This window comes from Trichoderma breve, chromosome 4 (genome assembly GCF_028502605.1).
Source record: "Trichoderma breve strain T069 chromosome 4, whole genome shotgun sequence".
In the NCBI taxonomy this organism is placed as follows: Eukaryota; Fungi; Ascomycota; class Sordariomycetes; order Hypocreales; family Hypocreaceae; genus Trichoderma; species Trichoderma breve.
The window spans coordinates 1,834,044-1,861,208 of NC_079235.1; the positions used below are offsets into that span (position 1 = coordinate 1,834,044).

Here is a 27,165-nt window from a genome sequence, read left to right on the forward strand (position 1 = left end):
TGGTTTGGAACTTGATAGAATTCATTTTGTCAATTCAGTAGAAAACACTATAGCTACTTCCTGATATATCAAGTTCAATTGGAGGCAAGCCACAAAAGACATTCCGATTTAGTCGGCCTTGTCGGTATTATTCTTGGGGTTTGAGCCTCTCAAAAAGAGCTCTTTGAAGTCAGCGTTGCTCTTTGGCGCTGGTTTTGCACTCTCTCCATCCTTTTTGTCATCAGACTTGGGTATAACTTTCGGGGCAGAGAAACCGAGCCCTCGCTTTGGACCTGGTCTCCCCAAGGTAGGTCGCCTCATCACCGACGATGGCAAGAAACTGTTCGCCGTGGTGCCGGTTGGCTTGTCTTTCTTAGCCGAACTCTGGCTACGTGGGACAATGCGATCTTCCGTTCTCTCAACCTTGGCGTGACGCAGGTCATCGGGAGACCCAACCTGCAGTTTGCGGCCTTCAAACTCGACATTGCTAAGCTGCAGGCTTGCCTTGCCCGCAGCGGAAGAGTCTGCGAACTCTATCTTCGCGCCACCATGCCCTGGTTGTAGAAGTAGCTTGACGATAGGCCCAAACGGCTCAACAAGCGCTCGCACTCGAGCGTCATTGACCGTGTCAGGCAGGCCCATGAGGGCGATAGTACGCGCGGCGATGTCGCCAGCTGAAGGGCCTGACGACTTGTCACTCGCAGACCTGTGGTTGGCCATGTCAACATCGGCATCATCGCTCGCTTGGTGTGCGGGAGATGCACGGTCGTGTGATCCACTATGAGCCGTGGGCTTCACATTAGAAGTCTTTGAGATCTCGACGCGGATTATTTGGTTGAGAAACTTGGTCTTGTCAAGTTCTGAGGTAGCCTTTTCAGCTTCATCCTTTGTTGTAAAGTCGATAAATGCAAAGCCCCGACCCTTCCCGCCTATGTTCCGGGGAACGTTTATCCTCGAAATGGTTCCGTATTTTGAGAATATTGTGCGGATTTCCTCTTCTGTAGCGGAGGGGCTCAATCCTGAGATATGAACTTCTCGGCCTTCAGCGACAGCACCTTCGCGGCTCTTCTTGCGATTGGGATCGGAATATTTAGCCACGAGCTTATATTTATCGTCAAGAATAGTGCCTTCTTTTGACACTGCTCTAGCGGATGCTTCACTCTCACGGAAAGAGACGTAGCAGAATCGGCGATGCGTATTCACCTTCAGACTGGGCCATCGAATGCTTAAAATCTCTCCGCAATCCTTGAACAATCGTCGGATGTACTTTTCATCGGCCGCAGGTGGGTAGTTAGTGACATAGATGGTTAAATCATGAGCTGATCGCACATTAATCTGAGACTCCCCGAAGAACTTGCCGTCTCTGAGTAATGCAGATTGAGCTTCTTCTGGAGTACTGAACTCGATCAATGCCGTTGATGAGAGACCGTCTTTTTCTCGTACCAGCGCTGTGACATTATTGATGTGGCCATACTCTTTAAAGTATTGGCGAAGCTTTGTCATCGTGACCTCTGCAGGGAGATTTGAGACGAGCACGGAGGTGTTCTCTCTATCTCTCCGTGACCCAGACTGAGATTCGTGCTCGTTCTTTTGGCGTTTACTGCTGGTGTTGTTGGGCTCTTGTGAATCCACTGGATCTTCCCGTTTTCTCTTAGACTGGCCTGGGGAGACATCCCCTGAAATGACTTCATCTTGACCTGCTGGCTGTGCGCTATAATAGGCAGCATATGCGGCAGCCTTCTCCTGTTCTTCAAGAGCACGTCGCTTCGCAATGTTGCTTTCAGCTTTCTGCACGGCATCAGCCGCTCTGCGAACAGAATGCGACTGTTCATAATCATTGCAATGCTGCATGTAAACCTCCAGCACCTTTTCGGGCCAGTCAATGGTCTGTCGGTTTACAGCGCGCTGAAGAACAGCGGTGGCAAGCACGGGTATCCGGAAATTGCCACCTCCGGAAGAGGGTGTAGGGCTGTTGCTTGTGTTGGTGGAAGAGAATATGAGCATCTCCCACATATAATAGCGGAACCAAAAGTCGTGACTGTCGGCGTGGATTTGGGCCTTGGCTAGCTTATTCCACTGCATTCTTGCCTCGTCTATCGCTCCCTTCTTCTCAGTCAGGTATTGGATATAGATGCGCTCCAGCCGAAACTTGGGGTCGCCCTGAAAGTCTTTGCCGTATAATCTTTTGCCCACAACTTCAACGTCCTCGAGAGCGGCACTCAGCCCTACATCAGCCACATCTACAGCCTCATCTGTAGCGCTCGCATCCATCGCGGTTCGTTTTAGAAAACCGCACCAAGCCACATACATCTCGATCATACTCTCCATGCCGTGCTTGTACAGCTGGTTTTCGCTCGTCGCGGCATGCTTAATCGACTCCACTTCAGCAAAATCTAATCTCGCCTCTTCTGCGCATAGAATTAACCTATTCCATAAGCGACCAGACCAGGGGCAATGCTGAACAGCCCGGCGGAGGGCATTGAGTAGATATTCAGGGGCTTTTGTATCAGCGTATGAGGATGAGAGGAAGACTATATGTTGATGCCAAACCGATTCGTCGGATGCGAATACCCCGGTCAAGGCTCTAGCATAGAGTCCACAGCAGAGGTTGAAATTGATGTCAGCGATGCCTTGTCCACCATGGGCGCGTAACGCTTCCCATTCAAGATATTCGGTCATGATTTTCTTTTGAGCTTCCGCATCGTCGGCCCTGGATGCCTGTTGGAGCTTAAGCTCAAAGGAATCCCGCTCCGCCATCAGGCGCTTTGCATCCTGGGATAGTGCGGTGACGTCTTTCATGGAGTCCTCCCATGCGGCGCGATTGTATTCCGACAAGAAGCTCGAGAACATTTGTGACGTTTCGTCCCAAGTGATGTGCGGCGTCGTAAGTCGGTCACGGTACAGGTGCGTGATGCGCTTAACCCCCTCTGGAGTTTTCGTCTTCTCCAGAAGCTCCATTTCTAGCGATATCCAGCGGTTCCAGAGAATATGACTGTCGTTGATGCGATACTTGATAGCCTCGTAACCTTGCTGCCACAGGTCAAGGGCAGATCCGAACGAGAAAAGCTCACGGCCCATCATTTGTTCTTCTTCTGGCCATCCAGCAGCGTTGGATTGACTATCCGCCCAAAGAGACCAGAAATAGTTGCAGTATGCCAGCCATATCTGCAGACTGCCGGGCTCGGCGCCGACAGCGCGTTTGAAAAGTTCGACGACATTTACGCGCTGCTCGAGATCGGGGGCGTTGCGAGTGGTTTCGTCGAGATAGGCCAGCCAGCTCTCCTCGCCTACAGGATTGGCCATGGTCATCCTCTTCGGCCGTTCCGGTGCGGCATCACAGTGCCTGCAGCATAAATCAAGAGTTGCCGCAATGTGGGAGTCGATGGAAGGGAAATCGAGATTGGGTGGGAGAAAGAGCAGATTCAGATGATGTTGACGGTAAGCTGTTGAGACGGATGGGATCTGCAAACTCAAAAAGTTGATTGTGCTGCTCTACTAATACCTGATTTAGGTACCTCTACGCTACCTAATGCAAGGCCGAGCTACCCACCTTAGCTTGGCGGTGGCCTAGTGTACTGAGCGGCAGGTACCTGTCTAAGTCCCTCCCACAGCTTTCTGGTAGTGCTTCCTTGGTAATTTACATACTAAAGTACCTGATAGGTACCTACTACCAGGTAGTAGAACTGAGGTAAGTGTTAGGCAGGTAATAGGCAGCTCTGCAGCCGCGGCTGATGGTAATTGAATGTTCCAAATTGTGATGACTCCCAGACAGTTGAGCCCTTACCGAAGGTAGTCTGGTAGTGTATGCTGCAGATCAGTGGATAACAGTAATTACTGCTGAGAAAAAGTATTCGGCTCCCTAAGGCGCGCATTGTGAATAAGTACATGTAATATGTAGCGATATCTGTCTACCTACCTGCTACCTGGTAGATTGTTCGCATCGGGCAAACAGTAGCTCGAGTTTTAGAGTTATAAATATACAAGATGGACGCCTCGTAATTGTTTGGGCATGAAATTGTCAAGCAATAACCAGCTCGACACTAGCGCTCCCATGCTAGTCCTGTTTCCGCCTCGTACGGCGCCTGGAAGCCACCGTGGAAGGTGACCTGCCTGTATGATTCCTTGTTTCAGATCAACCCCCCTACTTTGCAGAATGCAGCAGGTACCCAACCGCTACGGAGCCAGGCACAGCAGCGCATTTGGAGCGCGTTATTAGCGCTGGCTAGGTGCTGGAGGTGGGCCCGCAGACCGGGATTGCATCCCTATCATTAATGATCTACGGAGCCCAACACGGAGCTGGGGGTTAAAGTAAAGCGACCACTACTGGCATTCTTTCTCGCTGAATTTCATCCTCCATCGTGTCTTTCTGTAGCGACTGCGATTCGGCCTTTGATTCACCTCATTCATTCATTTTTTTTTCTCTTCTCTTCAACTTACAACGGTCTTGTATAGACCATCCACGCCCCCTACGAATATATTGCGAATTTTACACTTCTTACGCTCCTTTTGCCTCCCTTTTCGAGCCCCCTTCTATGGCCATTCCATCCGCAGACCTCGACTATTGTCACTAACCTGTTCTCCCTTTACTTGCGAGATCTGCATTCCACTCCTTCAGCCTCATTCTTTTGCTCGTACATTGCGCAGCCTGTTACGAGTCCGTTTTCGATTGCCGTCTGACCGTGTGTGCTGGTAACCCTCGGTCGACATTTTGTTCCAGATTCCCCGTCCTTTCAGCCTTTTTCTTCCGGATCTTCGTGACGTTGCATTAAAAAGAGAAGGATAGTGGGATAGAGAGAAGGAGAGAGAGAGAAAAATAGGTCTGGTGGCTCCAGCCTATCTTTCTGATCACCTAGTTCGTTCTAGAAAACAGGCTTCAATATCTTTTCAATTTTCAATCTCAGCGTGCGAGTCCGGCGACTAAGAGCCATCTTCTCGACATGCGCTACCTTCTTCCAGCAGTGCTTGGTGCACTGAGCTTGATTTACGTCGATGGTGTTGTTGCCCAGGACACGCCCACCTGTGTGGTAGGTCAATTCGATTATTAGAGCTTCAGCAATATCTGACCTTGTCATAGCCTGGTTGTGCGAACACTGTCAGAGGCCAATTCACTCAGTATGGTTGCGTCAGTGCAGATGACGCTGCCTGTCTCTGTGCAAACGCCAACTTTGGATTTGGCGTTCGAGACTGTGGTCAGACTGGTTGCGGCTCTACGGACGTCCAAGTCCAGGCCTTTCTTGCTGGGAACTTTTGTCAGGGTAAGGATCCAAATGTATGGACAAGATATGTTGTATACTCATCCATCCATAGGTCAACAATTGGCGTTTACACCAACTGGTGCATCAGTTCCTCCGACCTCAACACCACCAGCGACTCCAGGCGCGTCTGAATCGACGGCTCCTCCAAGCGAAACAACCCCAAGTCCAACATCGCCGCCAACGACATCTGCTCCGAGCTCAGAAACTGCACCTCCGTCTTCATCGCCACCGGCCACAGGGCCACCAACTACAGCATCGTCAGCCACGACAGGACCGGCCTCCGTTCCCACTCAACCCTCTGCTCCGCCGACAGGAACCCCTCTACACTCAAACTCTACAATCCCCGCGGTATGTGTCCTCACATTCGTCCTATAGCCTAGGCTCTTCAACGTTGCTAACTTTGGGTAACCTAGTCTAAACCAACTTCCCCGCCTCCTACGACAACCTCTGCTGCTTCTTCCACCTCTGTCTCTAGCTCTAGTCCCACGTCTACTGAAACATCCGCAGCTGCTCCGGCAGGTGGTTTGTCCCAAGGTGCGGCTATTGGAATTGGAGTCGGAGTTGCTGGCGGTGTAGTTGCAATTGCATTTGCCGGCGTCTTCTTTTTCTTGAAAAACCGCAGCCGAACTCACGATTCCTTCGACATCTCTGCGCCACCTCCTAGTTCTGGTCGTGGCCAAGGCGCGTTTGAAAAGTATTCGAATGATCTCGAACTGGTCTCTAACCGGTACGAAGACATGGTACCTCGGCAGCAGCCAAGAGCCATGGTGTAGCTGCAGCTCGTGTCTTTGATAGTCCTCAGGTGATCTAGCCATCTGTGCTCTGGTAGTGGGATTAGCTCACGATTGAGGACCAGCTTTGATCCAATTTCCATTTGTTTCAACTGTATGGGTCATGTTGCAAACTCTAGTCATGCGCTTAAAGTGACGGCCGGAGACCAACGCCTTTCTTCTCCCGGAGTAAGCCTCTGTGTAATGTATTAACCGACGCTTGCTACAAAATACAATCGGTGATGGGCCGCTTCAAGCCAAAACGGGGGGTGTGTATTCTTCATCTCTTGAGCACGGATACTATTCAAAGAGTCTAAAGTTACGTGGTGCAGGAAACCAGAACTGAAATACTCTATCCAGTTGCCCGAGTGTGTTGTTTCGTTTCATTGTACATATGTTGATACAGGTACATGCTCATTGTCATGCAAACTCTATTGCTTCCGAATTCCCACAATCCTCATTCTCTTGTCTTTACCATGAATAATATGGTCTTTGGCCATGTACCTTGCGGTTTGGTAAGTGAACCCAAGGGCCTTTTTGTGCCTCCTTAGCCTTCTCCTCTTCATACTCCCGAATTCTGGTCTTTTCCTCTTTCAGAATGACTGTAAAGCCTATATTATCACACGGGTTAGCAAGTCTGAATCTAAATTGTGTTATTGAAAGAAAAGGGAACTAGTAGTGTCTTACTTGTGCTGGGATGCTGGATGACACCCATTCTCCCTCGTCCCTTATAGTCAATCTCCTTTCCACGCCAGGGGCCGCGTCCAACCCATGACTGAGCAACATAGAGGCGGGTTGGGTCTTCAATCTCAATCCATTTACCATCCTTGGTTCGCACCTTGCGAGGCTTATCTAGAATGTCACCGTTGACCTTTCCAAGGCCCATGCCACGCCGAACAACAGCCATGTCCCGCGCCTCTTCCAGGTGATATTTGACTTCGGCCGCAAACTTCTTTTTTGACCACTTCATTTGTTGGATAGCCTCGTCGACTGGCTTGCCGGCAATCTGCCGTGCCAGCATGACTAGCTTCTTGACGCTGGTTGGGAAAAAGTCGCTCTTGTGAATGAGCTCGCGCTCCGTCATTTTGATCTTCTCCTCCCTCGTCAGCTGCCCGTTGCGGCGCACTGATTGGATGACCTTTCTTCGCTGCCACCGGATACGGCTCCGAGCATCTGGATCGACTACCATTGCTAGGCTCTCCTTCGTCCTTTCCTCTGTCGTCTGGGCGGCTGGAGAATCGGTTACCGGCTTCGCGGCCTCAATTTCGTCCTGGAAAATGTTGTCTTCAACTCCGCCTCGCATATTCCTTTGCAAGAACTGCTGTCGCTTCTTGGGATCGTCCAATTCAGAGGCGGATGGGTCCTGGCCTCTGTCGCCAGATTCTTTGGAACTGGATTTACCCCATCCTTTGAACACATTGATCGACCATTTATGACGACGCTGAGTCAGTACGCCAACGGTTCCGTGTGAAACTCCATTAATCGGCGCCAGCAATGAGGCTGGAGAAGATGGGCCTGTGTCCAATTAATGGTTTTAATTAGCCAGGGAACTTTTGATATAAGATGGTTATTTTCTTGGTAGAGGTATTACTTGACAGCGCCAGCCGCCGAGTGGCCAGCCGTAGACTCATTGGATCCGAGATGGCAGCAGCAAGAAGAACGAGTCTCAACTAGCTGATCTACAACCCATTGAAGAAAACGAATGATTCAATCTTCCTAATTTACTAAACCCATCGCATAGCTCGAGACGCTCTTTTTCGCACACCCGAGAATCCGCCGACGGCCGGTGTTGTGCTATCACGTGATGTGCCTTAGCGGGATTAACATCAGACCATACCATGGTTTGATCCATAGCAGATTCTCCATTTCCGCTGTACCGAGTTCACCAAACCGCCAAACAACGCATCTCACGGCTTTTAAACAGCTTGGAAAGCTCTCTCTTCACAATGGCTATCGCACCTATCACTGGAGTACGTCTCTATTCCGGCCAATGGCGCAGTATCGCACTGGGAATCGTGGCAGGTCCCGCTATAAATTCATTGGAGTAGCTAACACAGGGTGCAGATGCTGCGGCGACAGCTCATCCTTGACCTCGGCGTCGGTCTTGGTAAATATTGGCCCCCGATTGTCCGCAAAGCTTTGACACAGCTATGGGACTTTTTGTTTTTTATCCGCTTTGGCTCACATCTCGTTAGGATCTGGATTCATCATGGCCAACTGGTACTGGTACGGAACTTGAAAATAGCGAACCGACTCTGATTTGCGAGGGAAGACTGTCTAATAATGGGATAGGTACGGCTACCACATGCCCCGAACCAACGGCCGAGACGCCTACTACGCCAAGAAGGAGGCCGAGCGTGCCGCCGCTGCGTCACAGTAAGGGGGGCATTTGTATGATCGATGGACCGAGAGGGAATGCGGCATGGATAGCTGCTGGTCGAATAGAAGGGGAATGACTGGGCCAACGGACTGTTCATGCCTGCAGAAGCATAGTTGCTGGACGGATGTCAAATATCACGGAAGAAAGGCAGCCGGGCGAACCTCTACTTAGACCAATAAGTCTCGGGGCAATACGAGTCAATTATCTCACTTGGCTTATTATATCTATTGCTATATCGACTCCCCTTTGTTTATTGCTCAAAATAGTGCTGGTGGTTCCTTTGGGATTATGTACAAATTATGTGCTATGTGAAGCCAATTCTCCGAAGCCATTCTATGTGACTCTTGTGCCGAGGGGTTTATAGCTTCCTCGTCGTCATGAAGCTTTATAAGCTTTATAAATGAACGTTCGAGATCATATGAGCGCAATCACCAGTTCAGAGAGCCTCTAGGGTCGTTTAGCTGGACCAGGTTGCTGCAGTGTGTAGCATTGTGTGAGTGTCTGGGCCTAAGATGTATGCATGCTCAGGCCATGATACAGCTCATCCTGATGGCGCGGGGACCCTCTCAGGGGTCGTATAATTTGGATCAAGTAGCCAGTAAAGAACTTGTCATGCTTTCTCTCGCAATATAGGAAACCAGACGCATCATGGCGATGCCTCGTCGGCATCATGCCAGCTCGATGACCACTGGTGCGGCCTAGGCGGCTCTTTCGTCTTGGTACCTTCAGAGCTGTTGTCCTCTCTAGCTCTCTCCCCTTCCCATGCCGTTGTCTCTACAGTAAATGTGCCTTGCTTGTCCTTACACCTATTTTTTTCATCGTTAGTAACGATTGCATTAACCAGGTGACTCAATGCTTCAGCCGAGTGGCAGACAGTCATAGCCCAAAAGTCATCATCGACGCTTTGGTGGGGGTTCCAAACTTTACCTTCGAAACAGCCGATCTACGGCAAAGCACCGAACCGGGCTCTCGCGCGACAGCGGCCGCTGAACCTCACATTTGTACTGCAGCATCTGAAAAAGCTCACACGCCGAAAGATCAATCTTGCGAGACACTGAGCCTGCACCATCGACCTTCCGGCGCCGGCCCGAGGCGTCCTGCTGGATCCGAAGAGGCAGCTCCGAGGCGGGGAATGAGCGGCAGGGAGGCGTCATTTGCGGCTGGGCTGTATCGAAATCCTGATTGAGAGAGAGAGAGAGAGAGAGAGGATGGAGGCGGCAATGGGCGGACAGTTGCTGAAGGCTGTTGAGGAGGCTAGTTTGGAGGAGGTGAGTTTTTGATGAGATTCCGACGCTGGTTGCTTGGGAAAAGTTTCCGTATGCGCCGAGAGCTGTGTCCGGAGGTGCGAAAAATCACACAAAGTGCAACAAATCGCCACAATTTTCACAAATTCGGGGTCTTGTGTTGAGAACAAGCAGTAGAGGTCTATTTTCATAAATAAGGAAAATATATGGGAGAAGAGGAAACAGAGAGAGAAAAAAAGACATTCGTTTCCACCTCAGCCGTCTGCACCTCTGAATCAAATACACTCGCCCACTACTCTTCACGATAATCGATGCTAATATTGAGACATGACAATAGGTTCTCGACAGCTTTCGCTCGTCGCTCTCCCTAGAAAAGACCCAAGCAATCGGAGCCGGTACCAGGCGAGTCAAAATCACACACTTAGATGAGCTTGATCATCTCGCTGGCCGGCAATTTCGAGCAACCCAAGCGCCCACAATATCCGTGTCTGGCCGCAGCCTCCTGCTGATATACAAAGTCATATCGACGCTCGTCTCGCCGCCTCATTCCATGGCGCTGTTTGTCCTCGATCTCGACGGCCGTTTTGATGCTACTTGCCTCACATGCACGGATGATGACTTGCAGCATGTCTACGTCCAGCAGCCCCCATACGGCGAAATCTCAGGCACCGACGTCGAACTCATCCGATCACTCATCGCAGAGGCTGAACGCTCCTTGGTCTACGACTGCTCCTCGGCGGCGTCTCTCTCTCGTGAATTTTGGGGTACGATTGTGCTAGGCGGACTAGGGACGGGTGACCTGGCTGCTGGATGGAAAGGCTGGCTTCATGTTGAGCGTGATCACGTTGCGGAATATTCTATGAGAGTGACTATGGAAGAGGCCTTTGAAAGACGCTCCAATAGGCAGGAGGCCGTTGACAGTGCTGGTTGGGTTGCAGCATCACCATGGGGAAAGTTTACTTTCGACGATTGATTCATGTCACTTGTACAGAGCAAAAGCCATGGATCATGTAGACAATTGTGTATACGTTCAAGACTGGTTATCTATAGACCAGTGTATAAATCTATGTAGAAGAGACTGTCTAGTATCTCATTGTAATGCGCTCTAATATCAGTTTGATAATCGCTTGGGGTATATGAAAAGGGACATCAGTCTATCTGATGAGAAAGAAGGTGTAAAAAAGAAAGAAGAAAGAAAATAATGAGAAGAGTATAGTAATGCTCTCTCATCATGATATACAAGCGTTTGGCAACACTTGCGTTCTGAAACCAATCTTAAAAGAGAAAGTGTAAAGAAAAGGATGAATCAGTCGTGTCGCATTAACGAATCCAAGTGTTTCAATTTCCTCGTTTTGAACTCCAAATACTCCGGCTCGTAATATGCCATTTCAAAGTGTTTATATCGTTGAACCTTTATGCAGAGACAAGCATGTCTTCATCAAAGATGGCTGGGTCAGCTGCAACACAGTCTGATTTGCCCAAAACGTCTCGCTTGAGCGACGACACCACCTTCTTGCGCATCTCACGCTGGATGCCATGGTTCACAGCATCAAGAACGGTAGAGACGGTAGCGCGAGGCTTGTAAGTTGGCTCTGTGCCCTCCTGGTACACGCCGGTTTTGACCAGAATGCTGTACCAGTCGTTGTCGGCAACGTCATTGATGGCATTGGTGCCACGGATGTCGCTCTCCGGCGTATCACCAACAAAGTACACCGTCTGGGGAGGACCAGAGATGCCGTGCTCGGTGCTTCGCCAGGTTTGCATCAGCCGCTCAGCAAACTCAAACGTCGAGACTTGAGGCTTGCCAAAGGCGTGCGTGTGTAGCTTGCCCTTGCCGCCAGTGAGGTCCTTGAATGTGATTTCAAACATGCGTCGGAGAGCTCCCATGCCGAGACGGACATGCTCGTGGGCAGCAGACCAGACGACATCGTTGTGAGAAAAGTAGAATGGGGGGCCCTCATCAAAAGTCTCACTGCGAGTTGCAAGTCGCCCTCCCTTGGACATGGCCACATCCAGCATGATCTGAATGTCACCAGCCCAGTCACGAGAGTCGGCGAACACAAAGACAGCATCGATGACAACATCGTCAAAATCTCGCTCACGGGAGTTGGCGAGCTCTTCAGGTGTCAGCTTCCGGAAGGGTGTTGTGGCAGCGTTGTGCTTGATAATGTCGCCTGGTGTAACGACGTCCTTGAAGCCGTATCCTTCGGCGACGAGACGGCACTTCTCGCCCTCGCCTCCAATGACAAGGACCGTGCCGTACTTCTCAGCCATTTCTCTCATGGGAGTGTGTCCGCAGATGAACTGGCCGGGCTTGATCTCTCGCTCGAGTTGTTTTGATAGATCTTGGCAGCGCTCTTCTTCAGTCTTGCCACCACCGTTGGTCAAGAAAATATGAGGACTGGGGACAAATTCAAGGTTAGACACATAATTCAATCGGTATGCGTGTTGTGATGTTGACTTACATCTTCATTCCGTATTCGTTCTCGCCGTCAAGTACTTTCATAGCCTCGATAGCCTCTGGGATAGGGCGACCACCTCGGACAAGCACGCCATCGATATCAAATGCAAAGACAAAAGAGTCGGCAACGGCAGAGGAATCGATGGGGGATATGGGAGTTGGGATGCTGGAGGAGACACTATCTCTAGAGCTAACTGACGACGCCAACTCGGGTGAGCTGGGCATGGAGTCTGAATCCGCTACTCTCTCGTCAATGTCCTTCTTGACCTGAGCCACATGCTGGTAGAACTCGGTCTGCTGCTCCTTGCTGAGAGATGCCATGTTGATGGATTTGATATCGCCCGTTGCTGGTGTAATGATTCAATGCTGTTGTGGGGTAAAAGAAGTGGAAGAGTATGGGGAAATAAGTAACAACTCTTCAAGGAATTAGATAGTTGGTGAAGCTTCTGTGGATGCAATGGTTCTACCGTCTCGAACGGTGAGGATATCTAGGTCTTTTATACCTCTCGCCGTCTCAATCTCTCACTCCATCTCGCACCCCCTGAGTGCACACAGAGTTTCTGGGGGTCTCCACGTGGTTCCACTCGAGTATTGCTCGAGCATCTTGAGTCATTTCATTCTCCAGGTTTTCTGTCTTCATTGTGTGTATTTCGTCAAAGAAAAGTGGCAAGCAGTGATGTGTCTCCAGTTGTTTATCCACACTCTGGTTCCACATACGTGAAGTCGTGGGCTATGGTAATGGGAAGATGACGGCGCGGTGGAGAATTGCGCGTAGCCACTACGTAGGCGGGCTGAAGAGGCTTGCGCCTTGCGGTCTGAGAAGAGCCTTGGTGAAACTACCTAGCAGGAAATAGCCCAGGAACGAAGAAACCAAGGAAGCCTCTCGGTGATGACAGGTGACGGGTCTTGACATGTCATTGGCGATAACTCGGGGAATACCTAGGTAGCGATTTGGTATTTCTTCTATAGAGGCGCCATAGGAAACGCCCTAATTGGATACTATTACAGTACTTGAATTATACTTTACCTGCCACGGTATACAGCCGTGTTTGCATACTTTGTTATCAGCTTCGTGCTTGGAAATAACTGGACGTGGGAGAGGCGCGGATCATTGCCATTTACGTCGCAATAACCACATGCGAACGGCGCTCATAGTGGCAAACGCCAAGAACAGGATACAGTACGAAAATATACGTATCATGACGTTCCCTCCAATCGCCCTTCCCGCTCTTCCAAAGTGGATATCTTTGGAACTTTCCAGCGGCATTTTTTGTATCAGTGAACGAATGATAACGAAGTACTGATAAGAGCGCCGTGACAGCTGGCTCGGATGAGGTGAGGCAAATGGCGATCTCATCGGAGACGTCTTACAACCCCTGGGCTCGTGTAACTCTTGTGGTGGGAGGGGAAGGCAACCTATTGGTCTTGACGGAAAGAAAAATTTTACGACGAACGAGAGAACAAGGCCAAGATGATAAGCGGCCGAGTTGAGATTTTACAGATCACCTTAGGGCGTAGATCTGAGCGACATCTAGGAACAGGAGGATGCTCGACTGCAGTTTTAGTGATGCTGGTACCTAAAGCTGCCTGCTATGTATGATGATGTCTGGGGATGTCTCGAGATACCGCACAGTACCACAAAGTCACCAACATCCCGCATGGATCGCCGTAAGCCTGGTGAGTACATGTAGACCGCTTCCAATCTGACCTGATCAATTGGTGAGGAACAAGTACCGCCTTGACTGACACATGCAAAAGTGAAAAAAGGCATCCAGACTGGCGGTTCCACCGTGACGTCAATACCGACCCACCTTTTCCGGCACGGCAGCCTGTAGCTGCTCACGCTCGGCTCCGGAACGGGGCTGCGGATCCCCCACGGAAACCAACGGACAAGGTAGTTGATTCTTCAAACTGAGAGGCCAACAATGAAAGACGGCAATACGGTACGTCTACAATAGAGTGAAAGCTCGGAGCATTGCCTGTCTGGGACGTCGACAGCGTTTTCTGTATGTAACAGTCACCGTTGGCCGTCACAGATTTCAGGGGCCTGCAGGGATGGCGGCAGCAAGCTGCTGTGGGCTCAAAACACCAAGAGCTCCATAATGACATACGGACCCTGCGCGCTTTTTCCTTGATTCAGAACTTCTTACCGCAAAAGTGCCGCCGCTGTTTCATGAGCCAAGCCAAGTCATACCATTCAACCTATTCTTACAGAGTCAAGTGCATGTAGATGGTCTTTCACCGATGCCGTTGTTGTGGTGAGACTTGGAAGTCATGTCCAACATGTAATGTACAGTGTACGATATAACACTCTCATTAAGTGTCTGAAACAATGCATAAACAATCCAGATAAGATATCAACGCTGCCCAAGATGCCAAATCTACTGTAGATTAACAAACAGACCGCCGTCCACCAGCAGCTGCGCACCCGTCACGTAACCACTCAGCTCCTCGCAAGCAAGAAAGATGGCCGGCCCCGCCAAATCCGCCGGATCGCCCGTTCGCCCAAGAGGTATCCTGCCCTCCATGTAGCTCCGCTTGGCGTCATCAGCCAGATCCTCCTCGTTCAGCTGCGTTCGAATGGTCCCTGGAAGCAGCGCGTTGCAACGGATGCCGTATTTGCCTAGAGCCACCGCGGTACTCTGCATCAGACTCGTCACACCAGCTTTGGTCGGTGTGTAATGCGTCTGGAGGCCGCCACCAACCAGCGCCGAGATGGACGACATGCCGATAATGCTGCCGCCTGAGGGGCTCTGGTGTAGTGCCATCTGTCGAGCGGCCGCCTGTGTGATGTAAAAGGCTCCATCAACATTCGTCCTAAACGTTGTCTCGAGCAAGTCCGGCGACAGCGTCAGAAAGTCGGCAAAAGTGCACACTCCGGCGTTGGAGACGCAGATATCGAGGCGCCGTGCTGGGCCTGAATGTTCAACCGCCGTGGCTACCAATTTGGCCGCTGTCTCAACCTGACGCACGTCTCCGGCTTCATGAGCAAGACGACCAGCTGCAGGGTCCTCTGCTAGGATGGCGCCCGCTTCAGCGATGAGCGAGTCTAAGTGCTTCTGGTCCTTTTCCAGGCCGAGGTGGTTAACAACAACGTTGCATCCCTGACGAAGATAGCCGAGGCAGATGGCCCGTCCGATGCCAGTTGTTCCGCCTGTTATGATCGCGGTTTTGCCTGCCAGAAGGCCCTTTAGCGGCATAATGGCGATAGTAGTGGCAACTGTAGTCCTGTGTCGATCTGAGATGAAACTTGCTATTTCCTGGTAGAAGTGAAACCTAGGCAATCAACTGCCCGTATATAGAACTTATTCAAAAGTCAATCAATATGCAGCAGGAAATAGTGGCCACTAGGTCTCACAGAATCGTTTGTTGCCGTTGCAATTCACAATGCGGGGAAACAGTCTAATTAGGCGCATGCAAAAGGTAGACGCGGCGGCTAATGGCACCTGTTTGGCTGGTCAATGTTCCTCTTTTACAGATGGATGCCAGATCTGTCGTGAGGTTATTCCGATGGCCCTATAAATGCGGCTCCCCGTTGACGAGATCCGTTAATCTGCGGCAGAAATCAATCCGAGCTCTCGGGGCCTGCTAGGGCGAGGAAACCCCGACTAAGCAGCCACCGTTTTTGCTTGGCCCACAATACGGTGGGATGGTGAACTATCGTGAAGTTCTGGGTCCTGGAGAGCGGGTCGAAACGGCCACCGTAAAGCTCTTCACGATCTCTTGCGATCGAGGGGAGTGAGCGCAAAAAGTGCAGGCAGGTCATCTCAATCTGGTGGGCCACGATGCCTTTTCAAGCTGATTCCCCAAAACTTCCCCAGGTTTTAGCACGATGCAATTTTATGGAGTATTACCCGTAATATCCATGTCTTCACTCGTAGGCACTTTGCGATTAATTCTTTAAGCAAGTTTCTATCGCGCAAGAAGCAGGAGAGCTGGGCCCTGTTCAACAGTGAGGTATGCAGAGAAAGAGAAAAGTTGACAAAATCGTGTTGTTGGCAAACTGCAATGGAATCTTGCTCTTGCGGAAACTTGTACATGGGTGTGAATTTTGCTACAGTCTTGCATTGCTATCTGATGCTCCTCCTCTTTTTAAACTATTAAGAATATCCCTAGCTTCATGAGCTCGCTTACATCGCCTGACGGCGCATCTATATACATGTATGTACGTAGACACTACTAACCATCACCATATGAACTTCTTCTTCTAGCATGCATCTTCATTCATGCTGTTGGCGCGTGTTCTGAATCACCATTGTGTAGTTTGCCCTCGCCATTAACGGGGGGCGCGGGCTGCTGTACAGGTGGAGGGCTAAGGAGGTAGTTCGAAGGAATGAGTTTAGAGCGTGCGGCATTGTTGATGGTCAATCCAAATCCAGGCTTATCCAGATCGCTCGTCAAAAGATAGCCCTTGGTTGGAATGGGTTCGTCGACGAACAAGTCGCCGAAGACGGGGAGCACACTCTTGCCGTCAGGAGAGTTGGCGAGGTACTCTTGAAACGGCGTGTTTGGTTGCGAAATGACAAAGTGGTAGCTGTAAGGACCACTGGCATGAGGAACCACAGGAATATCGTATGCCGCAGCCATGGCCGAGACTTTGAGCAGCTCCGTCATGCCGCCCAGCCACATGACATCGGGCTGAATGATGTCAAGATTGCGACCTTCGATGAGTTTTCGGAATCCATAGCGAGAGTACTCATGTTCACCAGTCGTGAATTTCACCGTCGGGTGAGCACGCTTGATTTGCTCGAAGCCATCCGTGTCATCGGGAGACAAGCACTCTTCCCACCAGTTGATGTTGAATTCGGAACACGCCTTGACCAACTCAATGGTATAGGAGACATTGAGGCTCATGTAACAGTCCACCATGATGGGGAAATCTGGGCCTACAGATTCACGGTGCTTGCGCAAAAACTCGACATTCTTCCGTAGTCCCTCGTGGCCTTCCTCAGGGCAAAAGGGAAGCGGCACTTTGGCACCCCAGAAGCCCATCTCTCGGGCTGCGGTTGGCTCGGGTCCTGTGCAGTAGAAGTTGAGGCGTTCTTTGGTTGCCCCACCAATAAGTCGATAGACAGGCTCGTTCCTGACCTTGCCTAGCAAATCCCAGAGTGCAAGATCAATGACAGAAATGACGGCGATAGGAAGCCCTTTGCGGCCATAGAACATAGAAGCACGATACATCTGCTCAAAGAGAAGATTTGTGTTTCTCGGATCAGCTCCAACCAGGAATCGCTCAAAATGCTGGTGAACCAGCCAGCAGGCAGGAGGGCCTAATAGAAGGGGTTGAGTTAATACCATAAGGGCTCCAATTACTTTGGGATTCTGAGGAAATTCGATTTAGAGCTAAGTTGCTAAGATTCTTACCTCCGAAGCCAGTTGCAAAGCCAACAGTTCCATCGGATGCCTCTATCTCAACCAGAAAGGAGCCAAGAACGTTGATGCCCCAGCTAGTACGCGACTTGCGGTACTGAGACCATTGTGAGCATGGCGTGGAGATGTCACTGTCAATGAGCCTATTACAAAGAGAGTCAGCGACCATCGTTCGGAAGTGCAACAAGCCGTCATAAGAATGTTACATACCAGTGACCTCCTTTGACGTTGTGATAATCACCGCCTATTCCACACCAATGGTAAGAACATGTAAAATGAGACTTGAGCCGTAACTATATTTCAAGTCTGTACATACCGGAGCCTACGCCGCCAATGACGTAGGATCGAATGGCTTTAATCGTAGGAAACTGCCTTACAGAGCCTTGCATGATGATTAATGGTCAAGTCGACAGAAGGAATAACTTGCAGCAACGGAAAAAGACGAGATCTGGAGAATTTAATTTGTAGAGATGGGTTTAAGGCGGCCACTGGAGATGCGGGTAACTGTGTACAAATCACACATGTGGGGTGCTGGTGGTGTTGACGAGTATCGGGGTGAGATGTCCCGAAGGCCGCCTTGTCGAGATGTGACGATATGTGTCGTAGTCGAACGATGCAGATTCGGACAAGGGACGGGCGCTTTACGAGTCGTGAAGAAAAACTACGAGTTACAGAGATAGCGATTGAAAGATAGAGAGGTAAGACTCGGCAAGATAGTGCCTGCCTACCTAATAGTAATAATAGATAATATAGAATTGGCATGCACAGGCAGTGAGCAGTAATTACATGTACCTGAGCACTCACACAGCCTGTTTTGATGAGCCTGAATACCTGACTTACCTAAGTACCTAGTACCTACCTACCTGGACACAGCATTCGATAAATTGAATCCCACCTGTTCACTTACTGCATCCCGCTGCTAAGCCCTATGGCTCTCTATTGGCTATTAGGTATAATAGACAGGTTTCCCCCTAAGCGCCTAGGGTAAGAAATGGTGCATGGCGATGAACGGCTTTAGCAGTGGTTTCGAAATGGTGCCTATAAGGATCCGGTAAGAGATCTATGGACAACTCGTAACTAAGGTGCCCAAAAACTACGATTTCGAGTACCTATAGCTCAGCGAAATCGGCTTCAGCAATTCGATAGCCTCACGAGTATAATAATTCGCGTCCAAAATCTCCTCTTTCTCCTCTTCATCTTCCCCATCAGTTCATTCATCTCCACATTGTGGGTTCCGCACACTAGCAACCCGCAGTAGGCCAGACTCTCCGGCTCTCGTCAACTTGCAGCCACCAATGAGCTTCTCGTCAGCTCTGCCGCGGCCTGGCTGCTCCGTCTCTGCCCCAGGACAAACATCAGCTCCGCATCATCGGCTTAGTATCATTGACCCGGACGCCCAACATCCTCCCGCTCGTCTTTATCCCGAAACCACGCGCGCGCATGCTCCAAACCTTTCTCGCCGCTCGCCTTTCACCGCTCGCCGTCTATCTGCTCGCCCCGCTTACCGACCACCCAATCATCACGGCTGTCGGTGTCGGATCGTCAATCCACCGAACAAGGCTTCGTTCAAGCAGCTTGAGCTCACCTTGCGAGGCTCCGTCTCTTGTCAGCCTGAGGCGTCATGCGCAGCGGTAGCGAGGATAACAAACGACCGTCGCCGCCGTCCTCCACCTCCGTCGCTGATCGCCAGCCTGAGCCTGACAGCGACGACCAGAGCGACAATGATGCGGACCCGACCTCCCAGACGGCCAAGCGCAAGCGGCCCATCTCAGTTTCGTACGTTTGCTGTCTTATCTTCTCCCTGGCGTTATGGGTGACCCCTTGTGTGAAGTTCAATCCTGGCGCGAAACCCTGACTCAAAGCACGAACCCATGACTTGATTGGATCGAGTCCGCAACAAACTTCATCTTGCTTGATTTCGTTCCAATTGCAATCTGTTGCTAACCAATTAACCGACAGATGCGAGTTATGCAAGCAGCGCAAGGTATTATCCTTCCTTACATCTCTCTATTCCCCGATTACTCGAAAATCTTTGGCTCGTCTAACGCGTTTTTCTCGGTTTCGCTACGTTATAGGTGAAATGTGATCGCGGCCAGCCTTCGTGTGGTTGGTGTAAACGCCATGGCCAGAAATGCGAATACAAGGAACGAAAACCGCCAGGTTTGCGAGCTGGCTTCGGGAGATTTCTGGAGAATCGAAGTCGCGAAATGGAACTGAGGCTGGACAAAATGGAAGAGATTCTGCGGAAACATTCTGAATTGCTCCAAACATCACCACTGCCATCGCTCCGTCCAGAAAACTCCGAATCTGGTGCGCATGCTGGACGTCAGAATCTTGCGAGCGATCACGATACTCAAAGCGAGGCCAGCAATAATCTAGGCTCATCAAAGCTTTATCAAGCGTCTCACATGAACAACAATTTGTTCTATAATTCTCATCCAAGCAATGGCCCTTCTGGGCCTGCCTCTACGGAACAAGCCCACAACGAGTACCAGGGCCGAACGCCTTTACCTGGCGGTTCCATCTCGGGCCCCGTATCCGACCTTCCGGCTCAGCAAGGCATCGCCATGTCGACGGTTACACCTACGCCAGGCGCACCTCTGCCCTCGACCGATGCTGATGACTTGCCACCCTACAATCTAGTGTACAACCTAGTGGACCTGTATTTTAAACATATCAACACTTGGTGTCCAATACTTCACCGAAGGACTACTCTGGATAATCTGTTTGGTATCTCCGATCTTCAAGAGGCAGACAGAATACTCCTTCATGCCATAGTTGCAACCACTATGCGGTTCTCCAGCGACCCTAGGCTTACTGAAGAGCGGCGGCAGCATTATCACCGCGTCTCAAAGCAGAAAGTCTTACTTTACGGCATGGAAAATTCTTCTGTCAAGTCACTTCTGGCGTTGCTCATACTGGCCCTGGATCTCTGCGGTAGTAGCAATGGCCCTCCCGGGTGGAACATTATGGCCCTCATCACTAGGTCGGTGGTGCAACTGGGATTGGCCGTTGAGACCAATTCTTTCAGTGTGGCGCCTCACTATACCTCGATATACACGCTTCGCGCCATGATTCTTCCCGAGCCAAAAGATTTTATAGAAGAGGAGTCACGAAGGAGGATATTCTGGATGATATATCTTCTCGATAGATACGCAACTATTGCTACTGCCTTTGAGTTTGCGTTGGCCGATACGGAGATTGACCGAATGCTCCCCTGTCGTGACGACATGTGGATGGAGAACCAAAAAGTAGAAACACGATGGTTCGTCACGAGCGCTCAAAATGTTGACGAAAGCCACCAGCAAACACTTGGGAGGCCTGAGAATCTGGGCGCTTTCGCCTACTACATTGAAATCCTCGGAATTCTTTCCAAGATACACAAGTTCTTGAAGCGGCCTGTTGATATCGGGAAGCTTACCGATGTCGAAAAGTGGCAGCTTCAGTACAAGGAGCTTGACAAGGAGCTGACGTCTTGGAATTTCGCTCTTCCTGGGGAGTTTGGGAATATGGGCAAAGTCTTTCAGCCAGGAAGCAGAAATCTCAACTGTAACTGGATCATGCTCCATGCGACCTACCATACCGCTGTTATTCGACTCCATTCCTCAGCGGCCTACCCAACAACTCGATCAGCCATCTTCACGCCATCATTCTCTGCCGCACAAAGATGCCACGGCGCTGTCGAAAATATATCTGCACTAGGAGACTTTGTTGTGAACAATGGCTTCCTGCCAAAATTAGGACCACCATTTGCCTTCACAATTTGGGTTGCTGCGCGGGTGCTTCTAGTCCATGGCTCCACGGTCGAGCATAAGCTCTCGCCCCAAATCTCCTTTTTCGTCGATATCTTGCGCGAGATGGGACGATACTGGCCTGTGGCTGCTGGATACTCTGGGCTATTACAGCGAGTTCTTGACGAGCATCGAGACAGCGAAAGACAAGGCAACGGAGTCACGCCCAGCTCAGTCAAAATCCTTGCCGACATGCGTCGGACGGCATTTGATCTAGACTTTCTAATATCGCGACAGCCGAGAAATGGTCCTCAGAGTCACGGGCATCTAGGGGGCATGACTCCCGCGAAGACGCCAGCACAGAATGAATTGGAGTATCTGGACGTTTTCAACTTCTTTAACGTTCCAAGATTGCCATTTGGCGGAGAGAACCTCTCTGGAGCCACCGAAGGGCTAATGTCAAACTCTGATATGCCTACGGGAAACGCAAGTCTGGATCATCCTCAGTACCAGCCAAACGAGTTTAACATTACCAATTTCATGATTGACGCCAATAGCGACTGGCTGTTCAAAAACGAAGGGCCCACATTTTAAGGAGAATTGAGCTGTTCCATGGAATTTTTTCTTAATTTCTTTGCTTTAGTTGGTAGCATTTCATCATCTTTGGCATGCATATGTACATATTGCTCAAGTTGCCGGACTTATATATTGAGATGTCTGGACTGAATTGATACCAAAAAATGGCAACAATGTAGATTTATCGCAGTTTGCATTTTTTCAAGGAATAATGCAGCAGTATATAATACTTTACGGAGAAAGTATTGATATGATACCCATACATACATAGAGACGTCAGGTTCCACGCCTGGCTTTTAGACGCTGGACATCACGTACGTGGTAGTGGATCCATTTTTGGCTCCAATTGGTGGCGCTTGTGAGATAAGATAAAGGATTTTTGTTCCACTTCAGCGTTCACCGCCCGGCAATATTCCAAAAAAAAAAAATTATCCTACCACTAGCCGACGACCCATTGATATCGGATATCTAGACTTTTGAGTCTGCTTGACTGACTTCAAAGTATCAAATCCAATTGCTTGTTCTAAGACAAGTAATACGTCAACCAAAATGGCGACCAAACCCCTTACGTATAATAGCAAACGAAAAGTTGCCTCAGACGGGAAAGAAAAGGGCGACTTCAAGAATAAGAAGCCTCGTTTGGAGGAGACATCAAATGGGAAGACGTCTGGATCAGGTATGTTTTGTTCTTCTCGCGCCCGCATTGTTGGCTTGTTTCTCATTCAAAATCAGAGCAACAAAGCTCTCGGGAGTCGCATGCGAAACAGAAGCAACTTGCTCTAGAGCGAAAAGCTGCCAAACCTTTAGCCGACGAAGTTCAGCGGACCAAGAAGATCTGGGAACGATTGCGCCTCAAGTCCCATGTTCCCAAGGATGAGCGACAGAAGTTGGTGGCAGAGCTGTATGGAATCATTACAGGCCGCATCCGAGATTTCGTCCTGAAGCATGACGCTGTCCGAGCTGTTCAAACCGCGATCAAATATTCCACACCGGAGCAGCGAAAACAGATTGCTCAGGAGCTCCAGGGAACTTATGCGCAGCTTGCTGAAGGACGCTACGCCAAATTCCTCATTGGAAAGCTTCTTATTCACAATGACGATGAAATCCGCGACATCATCATCCCCAACTTCTACGGCAAGGTTCGAAAGCTCATCAACCACTCTGAGGCCTCGTGGATCTTGGATGACATTTACCGGACGGTCGCGACGAAGGAGCAGAAGGCCCTTTTATTGCGCGAATGGTATGGGCCCGAGTTCACTTTGAAGGAGTTGACCAAGGACATCAAGACCACTTCGGATCTGAAGCAGATCTTGGAGGAGGAGCCGAGCAAGCGAGGACCAATCATGAAGAGTCTGCTGGACCTCATCAACTCACTTGTCCAGAAACGAATGACCGGTTTCACCATGCTACACGACGCAATGCTTCAGTATTACACAAATACCCAGCCAGGATCCGAAGAATTCAACGAATTTATGGAGTTGATCAAGGGCGACGAGGCGGGCGATCTGCTGAAGAACCTTGCCTTTACTCGCTCTGGCGCAAGGCTCGTCTGCCTGCTGCTGGCGTACGGTACAGCCAAGGATCGAAAGGTGCTGCTGAAAGCTTACAAGGACACCTTTACGCTGATGTCGGGAGATCAGTACGGCCACATTGTGCTCCTGACAGCTTACGATGTTATCGACGACACGAAGCTGACCTCAAAGGCCATATTCTCGGAGCTCGTTGGAGAAAAAGAGGAGGAAGTTGCACAGAACATTGTTGCCGCCGCCAACAACCCCAATGCTAGAATTACAATTCTCTATCTACTCGAAGGCTTTTCCAAGTCGCTGTTCCCTGCCAACAACGCCTATGACTTGGAGGTGCTCAAGGAGGTACATGAGATCCGCAAAACCACAAGCAAGAAGGAAGATGACGTTCGACGCAAAGAACTTGCGGCAATTCTATCGCCTTCTCTGATAGATGCAATTGCGGCCTCACCGTCTGACCTCACAGCAACGCCGTTTGGCTGCCAGTTTGTCGCTGATGTCCTTCTCTCTGGACTCGGAGACAAGCAGAAAGCCCTCGAGGCCCTCGCCCAATCTGTCAGTGGTAGCCCCAAGCAGGAGCCAGCAGAAGATGAACTCGCTCCTAGGTCACACATTGCCAACACACCATTCGGAGGCCGTATGCTCAAGTCTCTCATCCAAGGTGGCCGTTTCGACAGGGCCACTGGAAAGGTGAAGCTGGTTGAGCCACCGTTGGGCTTTGCCAACATTCTGTACCCTGTTGTGAAGAAGCACATCATGGATTGGGCTACTGGGCCCAGTTCATTCGTCGTTGTGGCTTTGCTTGAGAGCGAAGAATTCACCAGTGCGGAAGAACTGAAGAAGACACTGAAGAAGAACAAGAAGCAGCTGCAAACGGCGGCGACTGAGCCCACCGCGGAGCAAAAGGCCGCCAAGGAGGCCAACGAGAGTGACGAGGCTGGGAAGAAGGGCAAGAAGACGGAGGCGCCTGTGGGCAACAAGGGTAGCAAGCTGCTGTTAGAAAAGCTATAAAGGACTGCAGATGGTCATCATATTTCCCATATCCCCATATTTTCACCGCAGCAGCCTAATATAATGATTTTCAAGTGTTTACAAACTCAACAATTACCTTGGCATGAAACTGTCTATATATGGTCAGAGTGAAGAAAATCATCAAGTAAGGAGAAAGTTTTCTTCATGCAACTGTTTGTTACACGGGCGAAGCCTCGCGGGGAGTATGTGGTGTTTCGGTTGGTTTGCGTTTTGGATGTCTGCGAGGAGCCGAGTTGTTTGTGCTCTGACGAATCATCCCCCTGACGAGTTTGAGAAAGGTGTGCCAGAGACCACCGAGAATACTTGCAGGTACTACTTATATGACCAACGAGAAGTCACGCGAGGGAACTGATGGCGGCTGGCTCTTGATGTAGGGGGTAGATATGGGATCGCAGATTGGCCCGAGTTGCCGCCGGGATGCGTTTGACTGGTACTGCATGAAGCAATGCAGATGATTCCAAGAGTAGAAGATTGAGAGAATATTTTACGGTGGACAGCATTGTGTATTTGTTCTCGAGATATCTATAGAAATGTAGCATAGTTGTACCAAGTCAAGGCGTTGTAGCACGAAAACATCAAGGCAAGAAATCAAGAAACGAGGCAACTCGAGATGTGCCCCTGATATGACATAGATGCCTCGTCTCTGGCTGACAAAGAAGCGTCTCTGCAAAGTATTGGGCGTCTCCTGACACTCCAGTTCGGTTGATAGCAGAATCAGAATAAATTTTTTTCCACTATTCAAATTCTCGTTTCGTTTCGTTTGCCTCCTGCTTGACGCCTGCGTTTGTTCACCCCAAGGTTCACACATTCTGGTCTCCAGGCATTGATCTCAAACAGCAATTTTCCTTTGTCCTCGTCTTTTTCCCTCCAGCGATTTCTCTTTAACTTAATAAACCCTCTATCTACGTTTGTTCAACTCTTCCAAAGGCACTAATAGGTTGTGCTTATCACGCAGACTGGAGCCATTCCAGCTTCCAACACTGGCTCTGCATCACTGCTTCACCAACACCTTTTCTTTTCCTGTTCATTCTCTTTCATTTCCCGTTTCTTTACTTCCTTATCGATTATTTTCTGCCCGGTGTTTCACACAGCTACGGGTAGGAAAGCTGCCATAACCTCGGTTTTGGAAGGGCTCTAGGGCTTGTTGAATGCAAACGCAGACGGTTCCCCGAATTGCCTGACAGTGCCGGCCAAACTTCTACAGACACTCGCCAGCTGGCTGGCAACCCAACTCAATCTTCTTTCTCACCCTATCTAGGTAGCCTTGTTTGGTGAAAAGAATCTCGGGGAAAACGGGCGAACATCTCCCTTTCCTTCTCTTTTGCGGAGAGAAGAAACTACGATTTTCGCCATCGCCTCGCATCCACAATGTTTTCCAGCCCCTTTGTTGCCCTTCGAGAAGATGACTGCTCGCCAGGCACAACGTTCTACTCCTGTGGTGCCAACAAATTTAGAGGATGTTGCTCCACGGATCCCTGTGCCCTGCACTCTTGCCCAGATTACTTTGGATCACTGAAAGATCCCAAAGATGGCGACAAAGAAGACGGCAGTTCGACAACTTCGGAGCCGAAGTCTGACGAGGCGACGCCAACTTCAACTGAAGATGATCAGAGCCAGCAGGCAACAGAGACAGCTTCGTCACAGTCAACAACCACCACGAAGAAATCTTCTGTAATCATGACGGACTCTGGCATAACTCATACGATCCCAAACAACTCGATCGTCACCATCACCAGGCACACAACCATCACCACGGGCAGGCCATCATCTTCCACCTCGGACCTCACCGATACCGCATCGACGAGAACTGGAACGCCAATCACAGCATCAATCACAGCAACATTCACGGAACTGCCATCATCCCCACCTGCCAATGACAGCAGCACAGCAAGCTCCTCTGAGGCTCCAGGCACAACTCCTCTATCAACAGGAACCATTGTCGGAATAACTGTTGGTGGCGCTGTTCTCATCGCTATTGCCGTGGTCCTGATGCTCGCGCTGGTACGCCGCAAGAAACGTCGCGGATCCGAGACCGACTCTGTTCTCCGCCAGGATAACGGCCGAGATGACGTCGTCGACGAAAAGCACTTCCCCAATAATGGGCCAACTGATGCCAGCGGCACTCAAGGAAATAGTGATCCCTTTGCCCCCTTTGGAGGTGAGATGCAGTCCCGTTTAGATACTGTAGCCATGTATGTATCAGTAATGTCTGACTGACAAGTCCTAGGTCGAGCAGATCAGCCCGAAGATCCTTACCGACCAGCTAGTGGTGCTTTTGAGATGGACGGAAGCAGCGCCGCCCCAATCGAGTTGCCCGCTGTGAGCACGTCGAGCCCAGGCAAGGCTAATCGCAAGGCATCTCGTCTTGAGCCCGTTCAAGAGGCCGCCTCTACGGACCCTCGTGCTAACCTCACTTCGGTACCGACAGACGACGGCCAGCCGTTGTACGTCAATCACTGGAATCAGTATAAGTCCCTGGGATAAGATGCAGAGAATGGATCGGATAGATGTAAGGAAGGGTGACGAGAAGTGCGGCAGTGACGATCTTTCTCAGGGGGGAAAGAAAGAAAGGGATCTGATAGAGAAGGCCATATGACATACGCTGCTCTTCCATGTAGCATGAATGTCATGTTTGCAAATTCGGACGATGAATTCCGACATTGGTACAGCTATGCTCTGAATTAATAGCAGCAACATGGAGAAAAGGGGCCTGAGACAAATCACTGTTCAAATAATAATCTTCTCCTCATTCTTTCATACCAACTCTGAAAATTCCAGGGCAGGCACAGAGTATAGGTCGACAAGACAATATAATCGAATTCGTTTTCCCATAGGTTATCA

At 50.1% G+C, this 27,165-nt stretch overlaps 10 protein-coding genes across 10 annotated transcripts; 5 read left to right on the plus strand and 5 right to left on the minus strand.

Moving 5' to 3' along the window:
• Positions 1-108: 108 nt before the first annotated feature.
• Positions 109-3,282, minus strand: T069G_06829 (RNA recognition motif domain-containing protein; the record flags this gene model as incomplete). Its single annotated transcript, XM_056174039.1, has 1 exon — positions 109-3,282. One exon carries the CDS (start codon positions 3,280-3,282, stop codon positions 109-111), a length of 3,174 nt encoding a protein of 1,057 aa, XP_056027618.1.
• A 1,634-nt stretch (positions 3,283-4,916) lies between these two features.
• On the plus strand, positions 4,917-6,007 carry T069G_06830 (CFEM domain-containing protein; the record flags this gene model as incomplete). The annotated part of the gene is made up of 4 exons (XM_056174040.1): positions 4,917-5,003; positions 5,054-5,234; positions 5,323-5,582; positions 5,648-6,007. The coding sequence occupies 4 exons, from the start codon at positions 4,917-4,919 to the stop codon at positions 6,005-6,007; spliced, it is 888 nt and encodes a 295-aa protein (XP_056027619.1).
• A 468-nt stretch (positions 6,008-6,475) lies between these two features.
• T069G_06831 (ribosomal protein l22p/L17e domain-containing protein) lies at positions 6,476-7,635 on the minus strand (the record flags this gene model as incomplete). Its single annotated transcript, XM_056174041.1, has 3 exons — positions 6,476-6,615; positions 6,692-7,519; positions 7,596-7,635. 3 exons carry the CDS (start codon positions 7,633-7,635, stop codon positions 6,476-6,478), a joined length of 1,008 nt encoding a protein of 335 aa, XP_056027620.1.
• A 1,969-nt stretch (positions 7,636-9,604) lies between these two features.
• Positions 9,605-10,601, plus strand: T069G_06832 (uncharacterized protein; the record flags this gene model as incomplete). Its single annotated transcript, XM_056174042.1, has 2 exons — positions 9,605-9,652; positions 9,966-10,601. 2 exons carry the CDS (start codon positions 9,605-9,607, stop codon positions 10,599-10,601), a joined length of 684 nt encoding a protein of 227 aa, XP_056027621.1.
• Positions 10,602-11,041: 440 nt separating this feature from the next.
• T069G_06833 (haloacid dehalogenase-like hydrolase domain-containing protein) lies at positions 11,042-12,410 on the minus strand (the record flags this gene model as incomplete). The annotated part of the gene is made up of 2 exons (XM_056174043.1): positions 11,042-12,029; positions 12,094-12,410. The coding sequence occupies 2 exons, from the start codon at positions 12,408-12,410 to the stop codon at positions 11,042-11,044; spliced, it is 1,305 nt and encodes a 434-aa protein (XP_056027622.1).
• Positions 12,411-14,470: 2,060 nt separating this feature from the next.
• T069G_06834 (enoyl-(Acyl carrier protein) reductase domain-containing protein) lies at positions 14,471-15,289 on the minus strand (the record flags this gene model as incomplete). The annotated part of the gene is made up of 1 exon (XM_056174044.1): positions 14,471-15,289. One exon carries the CDS (start codon positions 15,287-15,289, stop codon positions 14,471-14,473), a length of 819 nt encoding a protein of 272 aa, XP_056027623.1.
• Positions 15,290-16,313: 1,024 nt separating this feature from the next.
• Positions 16,314-17,848, minus strand: T069G_06835 (uncharacterized protein; the record flags this gene model as incomplete). Its single annotated transcript, XM_056174045.1, has 4 exons — positions 16,314-17,359; positions 17,454-17,602; positions 17,670-17,703; positions 17,776-17,848. The coding sequence occupies 4 exons, from the start codon at positions 17,846-17,848 to the stop codon at positions 16,314-16,316; spliced, it is 1,302 nt and encodes a 433-aa protein (XP_056027624.1).
• A 1,232-nt stretch (positions 17,849-19,080) lies between these two features.
• On the plus strand, positions 19,081-21,784 carry T069G_06836 (fungal specific transcription factor domain-containing protein; the record flags this gene model as incomplete). Its single annotated transcript, XM_056174046.1, has 3 exons — positions 19,081-19,235; positions 19,419-19,443; positions 19,535-21,784. 3 exons carry the CDS (start codon positions 19,081-19,083, stop codon positions 21,782-21,784), a joined length of 2,430 nt encoding a protein of 809 aa, XP_056027625.1.
• A 531-nt stretch (positions 21,785-22,315) lies between these two features.
• T069G_06837 (uncharacterized protein) lies at positions 22,316-24,303 on the plus strand (the record flags this gene model as incomplete). The annotated part of the gene is made up of 2 exons (XM_056174047.1): positions 22,316-22,442; positions 22,499-24,303. The coding sequence occupies 2 exons, from the start codon at positions 22,316-22,318 to the stop codon at positions 24,301-24,303; spliced, it is 1,932 nt and encodes a 643-aa protein (XP_056027626.1).
• Positions 24,304-25,692: 1,389 nt separating this feature from the next.
• Positions 25,693-26,808, plus strand: T069G_06838 (uncharacterized protein; the record flags this gene model as incomplete). The annotated part of the gene is made up of 2 exons (XM_056174048.1): positions 25,693-26,482; positions 26,552-26,808. The coding sequence occupies 2 exons, from the start codon at positions 25,693-25,695 to the stop codon at positions 26,806-26,808; spliced, it is 1,047 nt and encodes a 348-aa protein (XP_056027627.1).
• Positions 26,809-27,165: the final 357 nt, after the last annotated feature.